Source organism: Peromyscus eremicus, chromosome 3, assembly GCF_949786415.1.
Source record: "Peromyscus eremicus chromosome 3, PerEre_H2_v1, whole genome shotgun sequence".
Classification (NCBI taxonomy): Eukaryota; Metazoa; Chordata; class Mammalia; order Rodentia; family Cricetidae; genus Peromyscus; species Peromyscus eremicus.
The window spans coordinates 30,247,048-30,271,470 of NC_081418.1; the positions used below are offsets into that span (position 1 = coordinate 30,247,048).

Genomic DNA, 24,423 nt, shown 5'->3' on the forward strand with positions numbered 1-24,423 from the left:
CTACGTTCAGATGAATGAATACTGACAAGTATAGGTAACATAACTTTTAGTAGAATAGCTTGTTCCAGATACAAAATGACTATCTTTTGGATATGTATCAGAAAAAAAATTGAATTATTGACAACCCCCCACCCCCAGTGTTCTGAAAATGTTTTCATGGACAGTGGTAACCAGAGGTGAAGGGAGGTAACTAGAAGGTTCTTTGGCTCCACTTTGTAGTATCCATTTGGATTATAATTTTACCACTTTACTGTGGACAAGTCTCCAGAAAGGATGAAATAGTCTGCTTTTAAAATCTCCCAGCCATTCAGAAGCATGTTGTGAGCATCAAAAAATAGCAAACAATTCCAAGACAGCCAGGGTTCTGTAGAGATCCCTGTCTCAAAAAACCAACCAAACAAACAAAACAAATTAACATGTAGACCTTTTAAAAAACTTTTTTAAAATTTTGGAAAATAAGCCTGGCGGTGGTGGCGCACACCTTTAATCCCAGCACTCGGGAGGCAGAGCCAGGCGGATCTCTGTGAGTTCGAGGCCAGCCTGGGCTACCAAGTGAGTTCCAGGAGAGGTGCAAAGCTACACAGAGAAACCCTGTCTTGAAAAACCAAAAAAAAAAAAAAAAAACCTTGGAAAGTAAGGATTTTTTTTAATGTATAACTTTAAGGTTTTTTTTTTTTTATGCTTTAGAAGAGTGCTTCATGGCTTTCTGGTAAAAATGGAGAACATGATTGTGACCATGTAACATACAAAAAATTTCAGTTATAGTGTTATAGTATATAAAATATACTAAGGTAATCAATACATTTTAGAGTTTTTATTTCAAGATCTTTTCATTTATTGAAAACTGCAGAAAATAAGCAGCCCTAACATCATCTTTGATGCCATCTGTGGTGCTGGTTAGTTTTGTCAATTTGACACAAACTAGAGTCGCCTGGGGAGATGGAATCTTAACTTTGAGAATTGCCTCCATCAGATTGGCTGGAAGGGAAGTCTGCTGGGCATTTTCAGGGTTACTTATGGATATGTGAGGGCCCAGCTCACTGTGGACAGTGCATCCTTGGGCAGGTGGTTGTGGGCTGTATAAGACAGCAGCCAGTAAGCAGCCTCCCTCCATGGTCTCTGCTTCAGTTGCGGCCTCCAGGTTCCTGTCTGAGCTCAGGTCATCTTCTCTGGATGACAGACTTGTAACTTGTTGCCAAAGAAACACTTTCCTCCCTAAGTTGCTCTTTGGTGTTATCACGGCAATAGAAGACAAACACAGGCAGGTTATATTTCTCATTAACTCATACAAATGCAGTTACACTCTAGGACTGAAGAGAACTACCAAAAAGAGTGCCTCAATCTGCAAATTCCAAAGCTCAGGGCCCACCGCACATTTTATCCTTAAGGCACTGTATTAGCCTAGCACACCTGAACAGCTAAGCTATTGTTTCAAGCTAGGAGAAAAATGTGGATGCTAACTCTGAGCCATCCTTCAAAGGACCTGAAATAAGTTATTCACCTTTAAGATTTTTTTTTTCTCAATAGACATAGATTCTAATGATGAAGCCTGCAAGCAGAGATTTGATTATAGGAGTAAAGTCTTAAAATCTTTTTTCTTTTTGTATTTATTTTATATGTAACATTTAATATGATTATACCTTATACCTAGTATTTAAAAATAAATACTAATTCTTATTTTTATAATTATTTCGGAATAATTGTTGAAGTATAATTAAAAAAATGGTATATAAGGTTAAAAAGTTGTATTACAGAATTGATTAAAAGGATGACATATCTTTTCATGAAGGAACCACTTATGATACTTTAACCTATATTTTACGAGGGCAACTTGATTCAAGTGCAGTGAGGAGTATTTGGGAAAAACGGTATGTGGGGAAAAGGCATGTTTTGTGTTTTCCTTCCTTAGCTATTTTTGCAACATGAGTTTGTTTAAATGTCACCATATAATGCCTGGAAGTTCACTGGTCTCTGCATTTTGCTCATTATGATTTCATCTATCCTCAATGTAGACCAACAAGCTGACTGATTTATTCTCTTCCTTTTTTCTAAAGAAACACACATATTCCTAAGCATCTTTTTACTTTTTTAGTTTGTTTGTTTTGTTTTTCAAGACATGGTTTCTCTATGTAAAGCTAAAAGCTCTGGCTGTCCTAGAACTCTAGACCAGGCTGGCCTTGAACTCACAGAGATCCTCTTGCCTTTGCCTTCCAAGTGCTGGGATTAAAGGTGTGTGCCACCACTGCCCAGCTTTTTTTTTTTTTAAGATTTATTTTTATTTCATGTGTATTGATATTTTCCTGCACATATGTCTGTATGAGAGTATCAGATCCCCTGTAACTGGAATCACAGTTGTGAGCTGCCATACTGGGAACTGAACCCAGGTCTTCTAGAAGACCCGCTGGTGCTCTTAACCATTGAGCCATCTCTCCAGCCCTGCATCTTTTTACATCTTAATATGAAGACAAGCTCTGGTGAAGTGGAATGTATTTATTAATATGTTGGATAAAATAAAGTTGTTCATGTAATAAACACCATTTACTTATGATTTATTATGAAATATTAAACACTATTATATGACTAAAAGTCCAATTTTATTTTAACATTGTAGAAAATCTAAAAGCCACCAATCTCGTCGACGAAGCCAAAGATTCAACTCACTTTCCTTTCAACTGTCTACAGTGAGCCACAGCGGTTCACTGGTGTTCACTGGTGGCTCTCACTGATGGGAAAGGACGTCCAGTTCTCATGAGCACTTAGTCACATTTTCCAACAAGATTTATTTATTTTTATTTGTGTGTATGTGCCTGCATGAATTAATGTACACCATGGGAATTTATTTGCATCATGTGCCTGCAAGTGGCCACTGAAGCCAGAGGGCATTGGCGCTCCCAGAACTAGAGTTACAGGGGGTTGTGAACCACCTGATGTGGGTGCTGGGAACCAAACCCAGATTCTCTGTAAGAGCAATGCGTGCTCTTAAGTGTTGAGCCGTCTGTCCAGCCTCTCTTGTCCAACTTCTATGATTTGCTGAAAGGCGTTATTGATAGAGCTCATGAGACTCAGTTCCTTCTTTGAATATCATATCACACTTCCTCTTAAGTGCCGATGGGCTGTGGAAACAATGACTAACGTGGAACACTGTTTTAAGATACGGAAGGCAGCTCAGTTCTCATACACTAATTTAAAAATAAATTATGCTCATGAAAAGTATGGAAAACATGTTTCTGATAAGAATAAAAAGCAAAAGAAGGACTCGGGAAAGAAATCTGAGTTGAATTGAGAAATTTCATATGTAAGAATATTTCAGTGGAAGGAGAGACCTCTTTAATTAATCATGTTCATACTCAAAGGCTATGCATTTGTCTGAGAGGTATAAACTACATAGATCATGAGTCAAGTGTTTTAGAGCTATTTTACTATTGAAAAAGGAAGTCAGTGGTAGTAGCTGTATAATACTAATTAGTAAATGATAATAGCTCCTGTCATGTTCCCATCCATAAAGTCATGCTTTTAATGGTATTTCCGTAGGAACTCAACAGCAGCTTAGCTCAGATCTGTGCAACGGAGGTCAGCATTGCCTAAAAAAGGATCCTAAAGGAAATCTTTCTCTAAATTTAATACCTTCACTGTCCATCTTATGCCCTTTGCCTAGTATGTTTATGAGTAGAATCAATGTAACTTTGCAGAATTAGTCAAGCTTCCAAAGGAGGGCAGTTGTCACAGGTGTGCAACTCTGTTCTTTTCTACATATCATCCTTGTGTTCTAGGAATACCACTGTTAGTCGATGTCAGCAAAACATGCTCACCTATTCTAGAGGATTAGGTTTCCTGGGACTCAGGAAGTGGTCAACTACTCAAGCTTGTCCATTTATCCTTTAAGGAACATTGCTGAGCATAAGATTAAACAACACAATTTGTATTCTTTATAATTTATAATGTCTATTTATAATTAAAATGTATATGCCTCCAATTAACTGCCATGTTGAATAAATATTAGCAAAATTAAAACAGAAATACAATTAAGTTTTACAAGCTTTTATAATTCTTTAGCTATTTTTTTCTGTCTCTAATTATATATAGTTTATGGTTACGAAATTTTGTCTTAATATATTATTTCAAGATTAATTGGTCCCTTAGCTCCTGGATTGCACAGCTCGTAGGCTGACACGACATCTACAGTGAAAGGGCCCTTAAAAAGCCTGGATAGAATGGCTTTCATAGTGGCTGTATTACTTTGGCAACAGTGAAGAGGTGTGTAAACGAGAAAGCAGAAACTGTCATTGAGTCTACCAGAGGCATTAGCTAGCTGCTTTGCATTTTAAAAGTTAATTTTATTTTAAAAATATTCTGTTTTAAAAAGTTAACTGTGGTGAAATACACACACATCCTACAGTTTACCTTCTTAGTCATCAAGGGTGCAGTTCAGTAGTAGGATATTTACATTGTTCAACCATTTTTTTCTTTGTTTGTTTTTGGTTTTTGGAGACAGGGTTTCTCTGTGTAGCTTTGGTGCCTTTCCTGGATCTCACTCAAGGCTGGCCTCAAACTCACAGAGATCCGCCTGCCTCTGCCTTTGCCTCCTGAGTGCTGGGATTAAAGGGTGAGCCACTACCGCCCGGCTCAACCAATTTTTAATTTATGAAGCTGAAATTCCGTATCCATTAAACAGTTAATCCCCACCTCTCTCTCCTTCAGCCTCTAATTTTTTCTCTACTTTATGTACCACCTGCACGTGGTCATCAGTATTTGCTCCCCCGTGACTTGTTTTCTTATGTATCATGTTGTTTTCAAGGTTCATCTGTGTTAGAGCACATATCAGAATTTTCCTTGCATCTTTTTTTGTCTGTGTGTTGTTTTTTAAAACCCTGCAAAGCTACATTATTCCTATTTCTTTGTAAATTATTTGTCTGTTACAAAAGTGTGTTACAGATGTTATTCAATATCAGTATCAATATCAGTATATATTATCATGTATATATCATTTCCTTTTCTATAGGTCGAGCATCCTTTATTTGAAATGTCAGGACCAAAACTGTTTCAGATATGATGTTTCTTCAGATTTTGGAATATTGTGTATGCATAGTGAGATATCTTTGGGGTGAGGCCCACGTGTAGACATAAAATTTATTTACGATTCATGGATACTTTATATCCATGGTTTGAGAGCAATTTAAAATAATACTTTCATGTGCTTGTACTTTGGCTGAAATCTGTTGCATGAGGTCAGGTGCGGACTTTTCCGTTAGGGATTCATGTTTGCACTGCTGAATGTCTGTACTTCGAGCACCTCAGTCCTCCTCCTTTGGACTGTTCAGCCTGCACGAGAGCTGATATGCATTCTCTCATGGTGTCTTTGGCAATGCAGGGAACTGGGGTCAACATTTCTATGAGTTCCTCTCCCCATTCCTGAGACAGTCGCCGATGGAGTCCATTCCTCTCGTCAGTGGTAGAGACTTCTTCTAGAGAATGTTCAAATCAACAGAAGAGCATGTAGAACACAGGCTTGTTTTTGTGTGGTCTACAAACTAACTATTTTCTAAAATTGATTAAAATTTCAAAAGGATAATATTTTGTGATATGTGATGATAATAAGAAATTTTGTTCAGAGTCTATACAGTTTCACCAGAACACAGCTACCTTCATTTATTTAAAATGTTGATGGGAACTTTTGTATTAAAATCGCAGTTCAGTTGTGATAGATACTGGAAAGGTGTTGTAATATCTAAAATATTTACTACTTGGACTTGTATAGGAAGACTTTGCAAACCCATTATAAATCAGTAAGAATAATGTATATATTGGAGAGCCATGAACTTTATAACCTCATTTGCTCACTTGGGATGCCAGCTGAATTTTACCAAATTTTCTTGAAGAGTTTCTCTATTTTCTCCTCTCCAGAAGAGCCGATAGCAGCTCATTCATGACTATTTTCCTGATTTCATCTGCTTATTTTCTTGTGGTTCCTTCTGAGAACCAGGTGAACAGACCAAAACCACACAGGAAGGGTTGTGGTTTACCTGATGAAGTTGCTCTACAGAAGGATGTATCTGACACATTACCCTCCTGTTTGGTGTAGAAACCTGCAATTGGATTTTGGTCTTCACAGCAGAGCATTGATTCAAACGTATATAATGTGATTGGGTCCATGTTTGTAAAGAGAAAAATCTTAATTCATATTTCACTAGCATTTTAATAACTTTAGTTGTTTGTCATTCGTTATGTTAAGATTAATTAATGTGTATTCTTTTTTGTCGATTAACCTTCAGTACTTAAAATATTCCCCCACCCATCTTCTAATAGAGGAAAGCATTAATGGTCAGGATATTTTACTCTAAATCTTTTAAAGCTAACCCCCTCCTTCCTATTCTGGTCATTAAGTGTCAGGTTCCTTGAGGTCCATGGAAGAAGAGAGGCCCTTGCTACTACAAAAGAAGCCTGTGCCTGGCAGCCATCGAAAGCTTTGAATGCTGCCGCCGTTTTTTGAAAGCTTAGGAGTAGGTGCTGTCCATTTAGAAAGAGTCCTTAGTTACAGATTTGGAGTTTGGAAAGCAGATCTCCTATTAGGTTCACCCATGCATCTGTTCATAATTGTGTTCTGTGCCTTGGTGAAGGGACAGCACTAGTCGAGCCATAGGACCCTGCTTACTCATTCTGTAGGGCTCTTGTACTGTCTGGTGGTGAGGTGAGGTATGTGGGTGGAGCTTACTGATAGGAGTTGGGTTCAGTCCGGAGGAATCTGCATCAGCCACAGACCCCTTTAAGTGGAGTTTCCTCACACTTTGATGTGAGCGAGCCCAAGGTGCTCAGTAAGCAAAGCTAAGTTAGAAATGCCAAAAGATGAAAGGGAATGCTGAGACTGTTTGCAGACTAGAGTGTGTTACGTAAAACTGCCAGAGTGGTGAGGGGAGACATCTTAGGTAAAGTTTGCTCTTGATGCATCAGCAAAAGGAAGCTGGCATGAGGTATAATCTAAGGCTTAGCTGTGACGTGTGGTGAGGAGGGTAAGAATTGAGTTGTGGATAATGTAGGGAAACCCTACATTATCATTTCTACAATGTGGAAAAGAGGGTCAATGGTTATAGTCTGACCCGGGGGCTTTCAAACCTTTAATTAGAAAGTGAGTTACTGTATGGGTTAGAAATGTAAGCTATTGTGGTAAAGCTATGGTTTTGGGGTTGAAGAGGGAACAGAGAAGTGGAAGCTGTGCTCCTTCTTCTCTGGGGGAAGTAGAGAACCAGGGCTCCTGTGGTAGAACCGCTCCAAGGAAGCAAGTCATGAAGGGAGAGGGGAGCTCCTTCGTCGGTGCCTGCTCTGTCACCGTGGTCTGGCTTGGGCTTGCACTAATGCACGCTCTTGTAGACACTGTTCGCATGTGCGACGGCCCTGCTGTGCCCAGAAGATAGGTTCCTCGCCGTCTCCACCACCTCTGGCTCTTACGACATACTGTCTTAGCAATCAGTGCCATATTTTCTTCAAAGTAGCTGCAATTTTATAATCCCAGCACTTCGGAGGCACAGGTAGGTGGATCTCTGTGAGTTCAAGGTCAGCCTAGTCTATACATTGCAAGTTGGAGGCCAGCCAAGGCTCCATTATGAGACCCTGTCTCAAAAAACAAAACAAAGCAAATAGCTGAAATTTTGGTATTTATTTGATAACCCTAAATTGTAAAGAGGCAGATGTTCAAGCTACTTGGAAAAGGAAGGAAAATTGTGGAAAAAAATATTTTTTTTGTCTTATCATTAGGAAAGGTAAATAATCCTATCAAGATAGAGTAGCCATATACTCTAGATCATAACAACTGGCAGCGAAGGGCCAGGAGGTGGTGGCACACACCTTTAATCTCAGCACTTGGGAGGCAAAGGTAGGTGGATCTCTGAGTTCGAGGCTAGCCTGGTCTACAAAGCAAGTTCCAGGATAGCTAGAGCTACACAGAGAGACCCTGTTTTGAAAAACATTTTAAAAAAATCGTCAATTGGCAGTGAAGGAAAAGATGGCTCACGGTGTTTGCCAATGTGACATTAAAGACCACACCAGACAGCTGTCTCGGTAATGACCGTATGCCTTAGCAGGTGAAATCTATTTCAGGACTTGGGCAAATGAGTTGGTGGTCTTAGGTTCTAGATCTGCTTCAGTGATTGTTTTATCACCTTTATTAGGTTTACTAGGTTTTTGTCAAGATAGTGTTTAAATGGATCAATTGTATATATACATACCATGAAATGACTGGACACAGTGACCAGATGCTTGAACACTGACTCCTTTCAGTGTGTGACTTCATAACACTGAGAACTAGGGCACGTAATCAATAGCCTGTATTTTTTTTTTATTTCACTTAGAGAAATTAGAGAGTTACCCCCCTCCCCCAACCCTCGATTTTAACCTAAAATGACAGGAAACAAATAGGAATTGGAGAGACTTTTCTAAAGATAACTTCACAGAAACAGCCACAGGGGTGCAGGGCCACAGCGGTTCCTGCTGAGTTGAGATAAGCAGAAGTGTGTGTGAGCAGCACAAGGCAGGCTTCCTCCGGGCATGCTCCATTTCAGGCAGTGGTTTGGTTGTGTGGTGATACAGTTGTGCTTTGAGAAAGCTTCATTGTGGAATATACAGGTAAAATGAAATTTAGAATAGATTCTGACTATATAGAATTACTTTAAAGACAATAGTTAAATTTGCTCTTTTAAAATTGTGTTGCATTATGTAAGCTTAAAAGTATACACCAGTTTATTCCTTAAATATGTGTGAATTAGGTATATACACATTGTGACTAATTTCAGATAAGCATGCAATGGAGTTTCTTGGACATACCCCCTGTCTCTTCTGGATCAGTTTGAGTCATATTCATAGAAACTTAAACTGCAACCCACAATGAACTCACATTTCTTTTCTCTGGGCCAAAAGTTTAAAGTCAAGCATTTGAGTGCAGGTTATGCCATACAAAAAATAACATTTATACACAGTTGTGGCACAAAAGTCTTGATATACTGGTGATAGGAAAAGAAAGCACACACACACACACACACACACACACACACACACACAAACACACAGCACAGCACATGAGATGTACTTGTACTTGCTTTAGAGAAAGTCTAAAATATAGCCTAAGTTTATTTGGGACACTAAATTTTACCTAGATTTTAGAAGATTCACTCTCTGTAGCATATTGCATTGAAACAGGAAGGAGCATACCTCAAAGCTCAATGAAAAACAGCCAACTTTGTAACATTTTAACAGACAACCTTCCTTTAAGCATGCTTTAAACTTTTGAAAACTTTATTGTTATTGTGTGGAAATGTGTGTGTGTGTGTGTGTGTGTGTGTGTGATATGTATTTGTGTGATTGCAGGTGTGCATGTCTCTACAGTCACATGTGGTCAGAGGACAACTGTATGGTGTTGATTCTTCTTTCACTTCACATAGGTTCTGGGCCTGGACTGCAGGTCACTAGGCTTGATGGCCAATGGTTTTCCTGCTGAACCATCTTGCCCACCTGAGTATGCTTTCAGTAATGAAGCTGTACCTCCTTCCCGATACTAGAAGTCCTAAGTCTTTCATTTTTAGTTGCTTTTATATTGCCATTAATACACTTCTCTGTTGTTTTTGAGTAATGCTTTATATTTGCATAATTGATTTTTTAAGATAGATTTTTTTTTAACAAGTAGATATCAAGGGAGATACTAAAAAAACTTTAAAAGGAGAGAAAAGTGGAAATTAAGATATGACAGTTTAAATATTTGAAAGAATATAGGGTTTAAGTTCTGTCTTATTAATAAATGCATTCGTTAGATTAACTATCTGACATAGAAGGAAGCTATTTTAAATATTATCTTCCACTATTATTTTACTTTACTCATTTTCAGACATGGGTGCATTTATTTCACTACATTTGAAGAGAGCAAGTCATGTTTTCAGGTTCTGGATAGTCAATTATTTCGTGTAGGAATAGAGGCTGCACTGTGCCATCAGCACAGGTCAGTGTGACCCCCCTCCTCCTAAATCACACTTTTAGAACACCCAAAGGGATAGCTTCCAATAGAAAACTGATACTTGGTGATTTAATAATACATTTGCTGAAAACAAAAACATTTAAGGGACCACATGACTCCTGCTTCTGGACTTGCCATGTCTTCTTCCACATGGTTCCATGCTGTTCATAAGGCTTCACCCTTCTGTTTCCAATCACCATTGAAATGTCACCTTTTCAGGACCCACCTGGAAATGTTGCTAAAATGCACTGCCTTTCATCCTATTTCCTCCGATTCCTGCCTATCTATCTTCGTAATATACACACCCGCTTATACACTGCATATCTGTGTCTCTGTCCCATCAACTAGGATTAGAGTAAGCTCTAGGGAGAAAAGTATTAGTTCATACTGTGCCCATTGAATAAAGCAGCGGCCTCCCAGGAAAGAGAAATAAATGTGTACACGAGGTTCCTTTTAAAAGTGCTTTCTGACTTCCGTTACTGGCGCAGCAGGTAAAAGCACATGCCATTCAAGCCTGGCAACCCACGTTTGGTCTCTGGAATCCACAGGTAGGTAAGAGAGTGCCAATTTCACCAAGATTTTCTGACCTTCACATGTGCACTGTGGCTTGTGCCCCTCCATCATGTGCTCTCACACACAGTGTTAAATAATTAAATAGAATAATTAATTTTAAAAATTTCAGTTATATTTACCAGAATGTTTTCAATTTTATGATATTTCCTTCTTTTTTTTATATGTATGTGGTTGTGGTGTGCATGTTCATTTTTGTCTGTGTATGCATGTGAAGGTCCAAGGTAGATGTAGGAGTCTTCTTCAGTCACTCTCCATTGTGTTCATTGAAGTGGGGTGTCTCTGGATTGGACCAGGAGCTCCCAGATATGATTATTAGCTCGACAGATTGCTTTAACCACTGGACCATCCCCCCCAGCCCCTTATGATGATTATTTTGAACAAAAAAATTATTTGGACTATTAGCATTTCTCTCATTGTTAATTTCAATTTACTTATAAATCAGATCTCTAATTAAAAAAAACTAAATTAAAAAATTTCTTGTTGTTACTACGACATGTACTTGTGCTATCTGTGAGTGTGGGAACATGTACCATGAAGTTCACGTGGAAGTCAGAGGTCAAGTTTGTGGAGCTGGTTCTCTTTTTCCACCTTTACATGGCTTCTAAGATTGAACTCACTCAGGCCCTCAGGCTTGTGCAGAAAATGCTTTATCAACTACTCATCTTGCTGGCCCTCACTGCTAATTTTATCCTGAAATTAGCAATACTGTGTTTGTGAGTGGAAGGGTAAAGTATTAGGCATTAATAATTAGACAAAATGAATTCAAAGATTACTTTGGTTTTAAAATGTATTTTTGTGACCTTTTATTTTTGGCGGGGTGCGGGGAGGAGTAGAGAGTTTAGGAACTTCAAATCAGTTTTGCTTCCTTTGCATTTTCTTTAGGGAACACATTGAAACTTGGGCTTATTCTCTGAGTGTACAAGAGGAGAAAATTTGAGCAAATGAACTTCTGAAATGATTTTTGTCAGTGAGGAGTACTCAGTGATCAGCACTTAAACTTTCTAAAGTGTTTAGAAACCCCCCCCCCCCATCCTCCAGGTCACATGAGTCATGTGGTGTGAATTCTGTCCAATGTTGTTGATATGTTAGATGCCTAAAGTTTTTAGCAGACTGGTGCCCCTAAGATTATCTAAAAAGAAAATTTCTTGAAAAACATTATAACCTTTAACCTAATTCCTATAACCCTGTGACAAAAAGAGATACTGATCTGTGATACGTGCATTCAGCTCATGTATGAGCTCAAACAAGGAGCTAGGCAGTTGGTAAAGTAGTCGTTGCATATAGATCATCATGGCCTTTGTTTAAACACTGACGTCATCCGGCATCTCATTCTCAGGGGATCACCTTCTCCACTTTCTCTAATTTTTTTTATACCATATCCATCCATTATTTGAGTGACTCCATATACAAGGTCTTGTATACAAGTATACAAGTACTTGCGGAAGTAGATCTTTCCCAATGTAAAAGTAAGCAACTAAATAAATTGCTCACATAAGATAACCTTTGATTTTAAGGTTTCACAACTTTATTACTCATTGCCACTTGCTGCAGATACATCTCAACATTATTAATATTCACCCTTGGCTGTGGCTTGACAGCTTTTTTTGCAGGGGGACATTTTTATATATTTACAGTTTAATTGATACTGAAATTTTTAGTGCTTCTGTAACTTTTCAGTTTTCTTTGGTGACTTTTTTTTTAAATCTCTATCTACCTTTTCTACTCATTTGTTTTCCCTTCCTCTCATTTGAGCTTTTAAAATGCTCTATAATTTTGACAACTGTTAGTTCATTTCTCAAGAGGTGTCGCAGTATTCAGGTTAACGGCTTTGCTCTGGATTTGAATGTCAGCATAATGCTTACTGCTTCCACCACCTGGGCAGGTTAACTTTCAGATGGAGGCACTAGCTCTCTTCATGGAGTCAGAAAGATTAAATGAATGAGTGCATGTAAAGTCCCACGTAGTGCCCGACACACAGTAAACAAAAACATTACATATTGATATTCTTTGCCGCAACACCAGCTTTGTTCACCCTCACTATGCAGGTTGGTTCAGTGTTTTCAGTATGCTAAGCTACTTTACCTTGAGTGAACTGTACAGTGAATACAATGAACTATTATGCAAGCAGCTAAGATGATGAGGCACATGTACTTCTAATAACCAGAGGAACTACGAATGCTATTTTTTGGGTGGTAATTTTCAGTTCCACATTCCTGTCGTAAATTTAATGTTTAAAAGCTGTATCCATATTAAGACAGTTCTTTGTAAACAAAAGAAATTATTGAAAAAGGTATGCATGTTGAGAATGGGTGGAGAGGAGTCTTGAACTCTTGAACTTCCATCTGTATATGACTTTTAAAGTGTTGCATTATGCACACAGTACTCTCTTTGTACAGTTGAGGATTTTTAAAACATGGAAACACACTTCCATCTTTATTTGTGTTGAGTAGGCACTCTAAGGAAAGTCCACATACTTTTTTGTTTTGTTTTGTTTTTTCGAGACAGGGTTTCTCTGTGTAGCTTTGCGCCTCTCCTGGAACTCACTTGGTAGCCCAGGCTGGCCTTGAACTCACAGAGATCCACCTGGCTCTGCCTCCCGAGTGCTGGGATTAAAGGCATGCGCCACCACCGCCTGGCTGAAAGTCCACATACTTTTAATATGTGTTTTTAAAACTAGATTTAGAGGAATAAAATCAGATAATACAGGAAGACTTTTATGTGCTCAGTGAGTCGAGAAGCATATTGGTATTATTTTCAATTATTTTTGTTTATGTAGGTTAAGAAGAAATATATTAGTCATAAATGCCCATTCATCCATAAGTGTGCACAGGTATTTAACACAGCCTTAAAATGCCCGATTTACTCTGAAAATGACAGAAATTTTCAAAAGGTAAAATTTAAAATAAGGCAGGAGGAATAAGGGGAGAAATATGTGCACACAAATCTGTGGTTTTCATATTTGAATAATATTTGCCAATAAGCAAAGGTGTAACCTCTTCTATTTGAGGTTGTGTGCCAACCACTTACACTATTATTTCACTAACACAGTCATGTGCACTTAAGTGCTCCAAAGGTATGTAGCATGCATCTCTTCATCTATTTGTGATTAAATATACATCCTTTGATGTCAACCTACCATAATTTAGAGAAAATAGTCTTGAACTCTTCTGTAATTACATTTAAATGTAGATTTTTTTTTTCGTTTCTGATACTCGTTAATTCTGCTGCAAAGCTTTATTTGCTGTAATGAACCAACATCCCTGATCCGCATATCGTTGTGGTTAGTTGGTAAAAGGCCAGTGTTTAAATTTCTCTGAGGTCCCTTGCTGAGTGGCATCACAGGATGAAGAGCTCTTCAGGAGGGGGAATGTGCTTGTGGTTTTTGGTCTTGTGCATTTTATGACAAAGGAATTCCCTTTTGAATCGTGCTGCTCCTGTGAAACCCTGGAGCCTCTGGTTCAAGCAGCAGCCGTCCGTCTGTGCAGTGTCCCTGACGTCATCCGGCGTATGCATAAGCCCTGCTATTGTCTTACTGCTCCAGCAGGGCTGAGGATTGCAGTATCCGCGCTGCTGCTCGCAGACCTGCCCTGCGCTAGCTACCTAGCCCTGCCTCACTGCATCCCGCAACAGCCGCGTGGGCCTTTCTTTGCCTTGTGGATTTTGAAAAGCAGCTCTTCGGTTTGGGATGGTGTAGGAGACCTTGCTTTCCACTCTCGAGAGAAAGCTGAAGCCCTTAGAGGAGAATCTGGCAGCTGGACATAGCTCGGACTGCATTGTCTGGCTTCATGACCCCTGCTGGGTAGCGAGCTCATCTCTTCGTTCTCAGGAGCACATGCACATCTTACGTTTTCTTACTTCCTTTTTCCTTTTCTTTCCTTTCTTGTAATTTTTTTTTTTTAAAGCAGCTTCTGGAGCCAGCCATGTTTGGTACTGAGTCCTCATGTAAGTAAATGGATCCTACTTCTCTTCTATAGAATTGTGTGCTGCCAGGGTTGCCCTGGCTTGAGTTCATGTCACTCTGCCTCAGGTTCATAATATTTGCATTTGCCTCTAATCACAGAAGAATTGGTCTTGGGTAAGAGACTTCCCTGAAGTGGATTATTCATTCTTAAAGGCAGGCTTGTCAATGTGGTCAAAAAAAACGAGGCCTCCAGGAGGGAGGAGGTAAGACAGGATGCAGGCAGCCTCTCAGACCTTGCTAATTGATGGGATCTGGCCTGTCACTGATCCATTGTTGGAGGCTCCTAATGTCCTTAAACCCTAAAATAGGTGCTAGAAGACTCTGAGATGAGTGTTTGCAAGATAAGGGCTTGCATTTTTCATCCAGGGAGAGATAAAGGTGTCTTTATATATCTTCCTCCATATTTTTACAAAAACACATGGGTAGACACTACATGTAGGTTTAAGAAGAACAATAAATAGCTTTCTACTTGAGACAGAGTGCTTTTTTCACAATGGTTTCAATTTTGATATGCTGGCTAACATCACAGAATGGCAGCATTGTATACGTTTTAAACTTATACAGTGAAATTGCTTTGGTGCAGAGCAGGCCCAGCACAGTGGGCTGGGCTGGACAGCAGTTGTAGACACACTAACCAGGTATTTAAAAAATGGTGATAGTCAACCTAGCTGAGAACCATTTAATGTTTGATGTAAAGTAACATAGCTTGTCAGTGAGGTTGTACAGGCTCTGCAGAATATTTCACCATCATCTGTAAGCAAAGGTGACAGTTATGAATGTCTAGAGATTTGACCTACTGGCCTGGCTTTGCAGGGGAGAAGGGGACTGGGTTACGGCAGGACATTGAGGAAATCTATTTCTGATGAATTTGTAATTTGACCCTAACTTTCTGGTCACAGCCGTCCATGTGACTGTTGGCTAGCGGCTGAGTATTGTAGAGAAATAGCATTTGGAGAGAGCTAATAACCCTCAGTTCTTTTGTTTCTTGACTGGCTTTAATAAAGCTCATTTTTGTTGTTTTGTTGCTGAAGCCTCCCATTTCCAGTGCTACCATATTTTGTAATCAAGTTCAAGACAGACTTATAGTGAGATTTAGTGTCCATTCGACATATGCTTCTTAATAATTTGAAAATATTTTAAAATTCATTTAATGGTACATTTGGAATTCTTGTCACCCAAGAAACATCTTTCAGTGGCAGAGATCTTCCAGTTTCTCATTTCAGTAATGGAATTTAATTGATGTAAGACCCTCGGTGAGGACAGAAATATTTATACTGTGTGTTACAGGGAAATTAGTGCTGTTAGAGGCAGCTGAAATGCGTTGTTGGGCTCTTATACCAGGGTCCCTTCCATTGTCTGGCCTATTTTTCCAAATAGATACAGTTGTTTTTTTTTTTTTTTTCACCATCAAACCTTATCTTTTGATAGTCTCACCCATGTGCTATCTGGTATATTTGAAAACTGCTTTTGGTCTCCATGGCTACCGTTATGGAACGGAACTGAGTACTAGTCAGCGCACAGACCACTGTCCTGCAAGGTTTTAGCAGTTTTGCTTTGACTAAGGATTAATGCTTATCTCTGGCTTGTCACTAGAAGCCCACAGGTATCCATGCTCCCTGTGGGCATTTAGGATTAGATGACTGTCTTCTTTCAGATGAGGAGATTCTGTGCGCTAAGTGTGTCTACCCTGAGCATTTGCTTTGCCTGTAGCCCTTTACCTTCATTACTTTACCTTGGTGTTGTTTTGTGGGCCCGAAAACTCTCCACGTTCAGAACATGCAGGAAGTAGTACTCTTTAAGGTTTTAATTAGTTTGGAAGGAGCCTCCCAGCCCAACTTCGGTGTTCTTCCAGAACTGTCTTAGTAAGTCTGTAGCCAGTTTGCCTGCAGTGGGGGGGTGGGGGGGCGGGGGCAGGTCCTAGAAACACTAGGAGAAGCCTCCTTCAGAGATGGGGGAGTCTATTCTTGACTTCAGGATGCTGTGCCTTACTTGTATCAGATTTTTTCTTTAAAAATTCTTTCCTTTGTTTTTTTTTTAGAATATAAAATACTTACATCATTTCCCCCTTCCTTTTCCTCCCTCCAACTCTTCCTGTATACATACCCTTCCTTGCTCTCTTTCAAATTTATGACTTCTTTTGTTCATTAATTGTTGTTAACATGCATTTATGTATATGTCTCTGTATATATTTATTTCTAAATGCCTAAATACAGCCTGTTCTGTCTCTATAATGTTACTTGTGTTTATGTTTTCAAGGCTGACCATTTGGTACTAGATAACCAATGGGTATGTTCTTCCCTGGGGAAGACGGTTTCTCCTACTCTCAGCCTTCCTTAGTTGACTGTTGTTTAAACTGAGGTATGATTGACATATCATAGGATGGATAAGTCTTAGTATGGCTTCTAAGCATTTGTACCCATGTTTGTACTGGCAGAACCCCTACCTGGATGGAGATATGGAACACTTCTGTTTCCTCAGGAAGTATTATGGTCTTGCCATTCATTATTACTTCTTCCCCCGGCCAAGTGATAATCACCATTCTGATTTGTGACTTCCCAGACTCATTGTTAATGGCTCTTTTAAATTTTCTTTCTTGCTTCTTGTTTTTTAAGATAAGACAAAGGGAACACATCTTCATTGTTTACTTGTTGAATATATAATTAAGTTGATTTTATGTCTTAGATTTTTGAGGTCAGGTGTCTGTAGTGCCTGTATTCTACATTATTTTATTTCTATCTCACCAAGATGTTGTTTATCTTAAGTAACCCTCCCTCCTAGACAACCCCTAAATAAAAGTAAATAGTCTTAATAAATGACAAAAATTTACCTGAAAGAGCAAATGTCTCACAAGTTAGAGACTTATATCACCATGCAGAAATAATTAATAAGTCTGCATTAATGTATGATATAGTTTATTTTATTTAATTTTTTGTCTGTTTTTACAGTGTAAGTGATTCAACCTAGGGATTTCTCCATACTAGGCTAGCACTCTTCTCTTCCCAGCCCACTAGCATCGTTCCATCCTCTGTCTCTAACAATCCTGTCTTATCTTTCTGACTTGTGGATATTAATTCCTGTAGTTGTGTTGACTGACCATTCTCTCCTTAGGCCTCACTTTGACATGAAGTTGTCTGTAGTGTTAGGAGACTCATCATGATGAGGTGGGAAGGACAATAGCTCAGAGGTGTCCTGTCACTCTGTTACCATATGATGTATTCTAATACATTTTTCCTTTACTGAAATTATTTGTGTCTAAAAATGGGACTAATGCTTTTATTCTTTGTTAGTTTTGAGTAAATGCAATTTTAGTTTGTAGGGGTCAGAATAATTTACATGTAAGAAGAAAATGCTATCAACAAAGTTTTATTGAGTAAAGCAATCATTAGATGCATATTTGGAGTACTTAACTTGGTTTAATGAAGTTTATATAGAAAAATCAGTAGAATTCTGCAAAATTAAAAAAAAAATCTTGGAAACTGTTTAAGAGGAAAACAAAATTTCAGCTTTTGTGAAGTAAAGGAAATTGGTAACAGGAGAAAAACAGTTTACCTTTTCTGTTTATCAAGTGAGGAAAACTATTTCCACTGCTGCCCTTTGGTCACACTCTTCCTCATAAAGCTGGTTATTCTTCAAAGAATAGATGTTTTAACTGTAATGCACATTATTCGATTAGTATTGCCTGGGCTCAGTCTCTGCCCCCTCCCCTCCGTCTATAACTTTTTTATTTCTCAAGGGTGCCAATGAAGGGACCGATTAAGGTATGCAGTGGTGGGAATTGTGCCCTGATACATTAATGTGTCTCCCGAAGCACCTGCCTTATTAGATTAGTACCTTACCTGCTGAGAAATAGGATATCCCCGAGGAAAACAGCATCCTCGAATCTCCCCTTCCACATTTTGTTACAGATTTGCATAGAGAAATTCTAGACTAAGGCATTTGTGAGGCATGGAGAAAACCACCAGAGTACCAACAAAATGGTAACGAGTGTGAGACTTGGCCATCTAGCTTAGCCGCGATGAGGTGATGGCAGGCCATCCAGAGTTCTTTTTTTAGTTTGCCTGCATCACCTGGAGGGGTAATGAGAGAGATCTGTGGGATGTTACTCATATAATTGGTCTGTGATGGGCACCAAAGGTCACCTGTTGCCATTACTTTAATTATAGATCTATTAATTAAGTTGGAACTGACAGGTTAGGAGTAATAGCAACCATGGTGTCATGCTACTAAGAACAAGGAGATTCTCAAAAAATTTGATTTTGAGCAGTTGTATAGGAGATAATCAAATGAATACACCCCGTAACGTTAGGTCACGAAGCTTCTGGGATGAAGTGCATCTGGTAAGGAAACAAGTCACACTCTTTTATGTGCACCCAGGGACCTTCTTGACAGCTGGCTATATGTAAGGTTGAACTTGGGTCTGTTGTTTTACTGTAACATGTGTGAATAAGTTGAAGTATGAACAGGGGCTATGGCTGCCCCAGATCACCTTTAAAATGGACCATTTCTCAATATAAACACCTAATTATTATCAATAACTGTTAGAACTGGCTTTTTTTTTTTTGCTGTTAGTATGTTGGACATTTTAGAACTATACTTATTTTCCCTTTAGTATTTGTCATATGTAACTAGGTAATTTAGGAACACCAGTTATTTTCCTTTCTTACGACATTGATCTGGCTGCTAGTCTTGAGCTATATTGGATTTTAGATGCTTTCATCTCAAAGCAGAAGTAGAAATGCTTAACTGGGGTTGGACTAAACTCCCAAGTCTGCACTTAGAACATGTATGTAAGAGAAAAATGTTATTGCATGGCTCTAGATAAGTAGGGTGCACAGACAACTAAAGCATATAGATATATGAAAGCTAATGTGGCTTACGGGGATTTATGTTGAGATAAGTTCATGTAGGAGCTTGGAATGTTAAGGCCCATGCAATGTTTTTGACTTGCTTTACTCTGTCTACTTTCATTCTAACAACAAGGTCTGATGTGAGATTTCTTTTTGAGTTTTTTCTCTGTTGATAGTTAACATTGTATCTTTAGAACCAAGAGGATATTTTAAAGGAAGACAGGAGTAAATTGCTTTTGTGGATATTTCCATGTTTATTCCCTAGCTCAAAAGTAGAATGAAAATATCCATTGGCTTCTTACCTTCACCCCACTGCTGGACTCCCTAAGGGGTCGCCTATAGTTTGTTCAGCAAAAATCACACAAGCGTTCAGTGGCTTGTTGTTTTCATTGCTACAATGGACCAGATTCGTATCCTGTCTAAACTGGGGGGAATCCATCAGGGAAATTACCGTATATGGAACTTTCCCCGTAGGATTCCCATGGAATTACACAGGATGTGAATAGTCCCTGTTGTTAGGGATTCTGAGCTAAGAAAGTCACTGGGTATGTGTATTTTTGAACATTTGTACTAGCCATTTATAATTACTATAGTCAGTTTTTTAAACTCATGATCTGAGACTGTTTGGGATACCATATGAATTGTATGGTCACTTTTTTGTTTTTACCTAGAAAATACACATGTGATATTAGTTAAAAGTCATATTTGCTATGCTACAATGGTAAATTGTAAGATTTTCATTATATCTTATTTGTATTCTCATAGAAATAATTGTGAATTAAAAAATGATTGTGCAATTTAATACATGAAGTAGAAATGGCAGACAAAACAGATAAGGAGTACCAAGTATAAACATTCTGGGCTCTCAGTTGGCTGCATTAAAATGGTGTCTGTAGCACATACTACCAGAGTTTTGCTGTGTATATTTAAATTGTGGCTTATTGAATGAAATTTTAGTGTTAGGAGAACTGGCTTTTCAGGGCCAGGATGTGTGCACCAGGGAGGGGCTTACCAAAGGACATCTCTGTAAAACAATATGCAGCAATGGGAAAGAGTAACAAAAGAGAGGAAGCCATCACTTCCTCAGACTGGGAGGAAGACTGAAAGTCTCATGGAGAACACTTTTGATGGGAAGAGTTTGCATAGAACTGGATGAGGTGGGTCAGGGTTGGAGAACACTCTGTATATTTGCTACCTGTGGTCACTCCCATGGCATCACTAAGTGATCCTAACACTCTTGCAGAAATGGCTTAAGCCTATAAGTTGGATTGTTCACCATTTAAAATACTTTATTAATGTAAATTTGACCATATCAGTGTTGTAGTCCTATGAATGTGTAATTTAATATATCAAATTAAGGAAAAGTTGGAATATTCAGAGTTCCAGAAATGTCCCTTTAGATGTAAAATGTTTGGGCTGTGTGTCACATTGTGGTTCTCAGCAGTGTCAATGGGTTAATGAGTCAGTCATTACTGGTCTCTTAAAAGGCATCCCCAGAGCATGGCAGGTACCACCATACACTAAGCTCTTATTAGTTAACATGTGTTCTTAATACCTGGATCTGCTCTGGGTTATAGGATTATTGGAACTAGGATATGTTGAATTATAATGGGGTTAACATAGGGTTTAAGGACATGTTTTGGGCTGAGGTGTTTTTCATGTATTTCTAGTATGCTAGAAATATGTCAATGAATAGCTCTTACTTGTCACCCTTCAGAGCAAGGCCAGATGACACGAAAGAGCAATAGCATGGGAGACATTAATTACTAAGTGCAGATTTATCGTGGATAGATAAACTGAAATGTGCTGATAATTTTCCATATATTGATGGCTTTACTATGTCAGATCTAAGTTAAATGATCATTCTTAAAAGTGCAGTAATTATGATCAGATACTCTAGTCATCAATTTCTTTACAGCATGAAAATAAAATTGCATTCCTGTTATAATTCAAAATTAAGCATGTATTTAAGATTCAAGATTTTGTACATATTTTGGGCAGCAGTAAGCCTGTTGAGGATATACATGGACTGAGAAATCACAGTACTTCACTGTTGTAACTTTTGCTACTTCCTCCGCCCTGGCTACGTACCCAATACTTGAGACTGAGAAAAGGCTTTGGATAGGGTCTGACCTGAGGGAAAACACATAGGGGGTCCAGCCTAGCCTTGCCTCACTCAGAAACCTGCAATTTCTCCCCTGAACATTCCTAGGCTTATTTTAGTATAATGGTTATTCAGTTACCTATTACTATCTAATAATCCCCAAACACAGCAGCTTACAATAAGTATGTATTGCCATTTTTCACGGTTCTTTGAGTTAAGCAAGCCCTACTCATGGCTCTCCTCCTTAGGTCCCTTGTGCAGTTATGGCCAGATTTCTGTAGCCATTTTTTTTTTTTTTTTTTTTTGGTTTTTCGAGACAGGGTTTCTCTGTGTAGCTTTGCGCCTTTCCTGGAACTCACTTGGTAGCCCAGGCTGGCCTCGAACTCACAGAGATCCGCCTGGCTCTGCCTCCCGAGTGCTGGGATTAAAGGCGTGCGCCACCACCGCCCGGCCTCTGTAGCCATTTTTAAGGCTCATGTGAGCCAGAGGTCCAGAATAATGTGGTTCCTGCCTGTTGACTTGGTGCTTCCTGGAGCTATGGGCAGAAATGTGGACACTTAGCTTCTTCCTGTGGCTGAAGCTTCTTATAGCATGGTGCCGAATTCTTGGAAAGAATAGCCCATGACAGAGTGCTCTGAAAGATCAGGTAGAAGCTGTGGTGTTTCTTACGGTTTGGCTTCTGAGGTCTCAGAAGTCACTTCCATGTATTATAGTGGCCACATAAAAACTAGGATGAGCCAGATTAAAAAAGAGGGGACGAGAGCCATTGTGTAATAAAGGTGTAAGTGGCAAGGTCACACTGCAAAAGAGCGTGTAATATGGAAAATATAATAGTGGCTTTATCAGGAAACTAGATTTGCCACAGGTAGTTTCTAGACTAAAGAGGCACTGCTCAGGGATCTTCAGATATTTTATATAAAGTTTCAAAAAGTGAATATTTTAGACTTGTATACTATCTCTTTTCTTAGTTATTTATTTCTGCCATTTAATACTAAATTAGCATAGACCCTATAAGCCTATGTATTTGAAATTCATTTTTTTGCCAGTACACATGAGTCAAAGGAAAAAAGGTTCTTCCTTAGATTTTTATTATAAAATATGCAGAATCTTTAAGGAAGATCACTTTATTATTATTTTTTATTTTTATGCATTTTTGCCTGAGTGTGTGTGTGTGTGTGTATCATGTTTGTTCCTGTTGTGGCCAGTGGCCAGCCAGAAGAGGATGTTGGATCTCATGAAACTGGAGTCCCAGGTGGTTGTGAGCTGCTCTGTGAGTGCTGGGAACAGAACCTGGGTCCTCTGCAAGAGCAGCACTTGCTCGTGACCACTGAGCCATCTTTCCAGCCCTGGGAAATCAGTTTTTAAAATACCGTTACTGATGTTACATACAGTGTATTCATTTTCAATGTATAGTTGGATGAAATGTGTATATTCATGTAGTCAGTGTTATTACAATCAAGATTGATCATGATACTGTCACTCCCAAGAGTTCCCTTGTGCTTTACAGCCAATTCCCATGTTTATAATCATATAATTTCATATAAGTGGTATACTATAATGTACACTTCTTTTGTTCAGCATAATGTTGTCAGCCATGTTATTGCAGCTATTGAGAATTCTTTTTATTGCTGGATAACAGACATGAATGTACTGGCTCACCTGACTGTCAGGGCTGAGGTTATTCCTGTCTTTAGTTCTTGTGAATAAAGCTACTGTATAAATCCTCCCGGGTAATTCCTTGTGTGGACATGTTTTCATTTCTTAGCCACGATTTAGTTTTATTTGGCTATTTTACTTTGCAGCGCTGTGGATTGAACTCAGAGCCTCATGTGCCTTACGTAAATGTCTGCCATCAAGCTGCATCCCCAGACCCCTTGTTCTCATTTTTCTATCTCAACAATTGTACACCTGGAAATGCAGCTTTTGAGAAATTGCCAACACATTTTCCAAAATGGTTATGTATTTTTTTTACAGCAGTAGATGAGAATTGATTTTATCTTCATTCTTGCCAATATTTGCTGTTGTCAGCCCTTTTAATTTATATAATTTAGTGGATATGTGATGGCATACTGTGATTTTAATTTGCATTTTTCTTACTCTTAAATATATTGAGTAGCTTTTCATATACTTTTTGGTCATTTGTATATCATCTTTTGATGAAATAGCATTTAAATAATTTATTTTACAAATTAGATCCTTACTGAGTTTTAAAAGTTGCTCATATATTTTGATACAATACTATTGTTAGATATAGATATTGACAATACTTTATTATGGTATATAGTTTTTTATTGTTGTATTTTCCTCACAATGTTAAGTTTTAAATTTTGATCAAGCCCAGTTATCAATTTCTAATGCACTATGTAAAAGTTATGTTTACTTTCAGGTTATAAAGATTTTTCTTCTATGTTTTCTTCTAAATTTTTTGGTTCTGTGTGTACAATGATCCATTGTGAGCACACTTTTACACATAGTGTGTGTTAATAATGGGTGTTCTTTTTTTCACCTAGTGATTGAGTTTTCTTTATGTATTTTATGTGTCTGTGTATGGGCATAGGAATGTGCATGCCATGGTGCATATGTGGTGGTCACAGGATGACAATTTATGCAATCTGAACATTAGACCAGGTGGCCAGGCCTGGTGGCAAGCTCCTTTATCAGCTGAACTTTGTAGGTGGAAGTTTCTGTCCCTCAAGCCACTTCCCAAATAACCGACAGGGAGACTTAATATTGTAATTGCTTGGCTGGTAGCTCAGGCTTGTTACTAGCTAACTCTTACATTTAAATTAACCCATATTTCTTATCTACCCTTTGCCATGTGGCTCATGACTTGTTTTCTACACATCCTGCTTTCTGGGTGTCTGGCTGGCATCTTTCCCGACTCTGCCCTTCTTCCCATCATTTTCCTAGTTTGGTTGTCCCGCCTATAATTCATGCCTGGTACCAG

General features: G+C 38.6%; 1 protein-coding gene across 5 annotated transcripts in view; it reads left to right on the forward strand.

Moving 5' to 3' along the window:
* Positions 1 to 24,423, forward strand: part of St7 (suppression of tumorigenicity 7) — a 238,527-nt gene that overhangs the window by 36,223 nt on the left and 177,881 nt on the right. Inside the window, exon 1 of one of the 5 annotated variants that reach the window (XM_059257402.1) lies at positions 14,470 to 14,506. The exons of the other annotated variants lie outside the window; for them this stretch is intronic. Within the exon in view, the coding sequence (XP_059113385.1) occupies positions 14,485 to 14,506 (22 nt within the window). The 5' untranslated portion in view covers positions 14,470 to 14,484. Of the gene's footprint in view, positions 1 to 14,469; positions 14,507 to 24,423 lie in introns of those variants that run through there. 5 annotated transcript variants of the gene reach the window in all.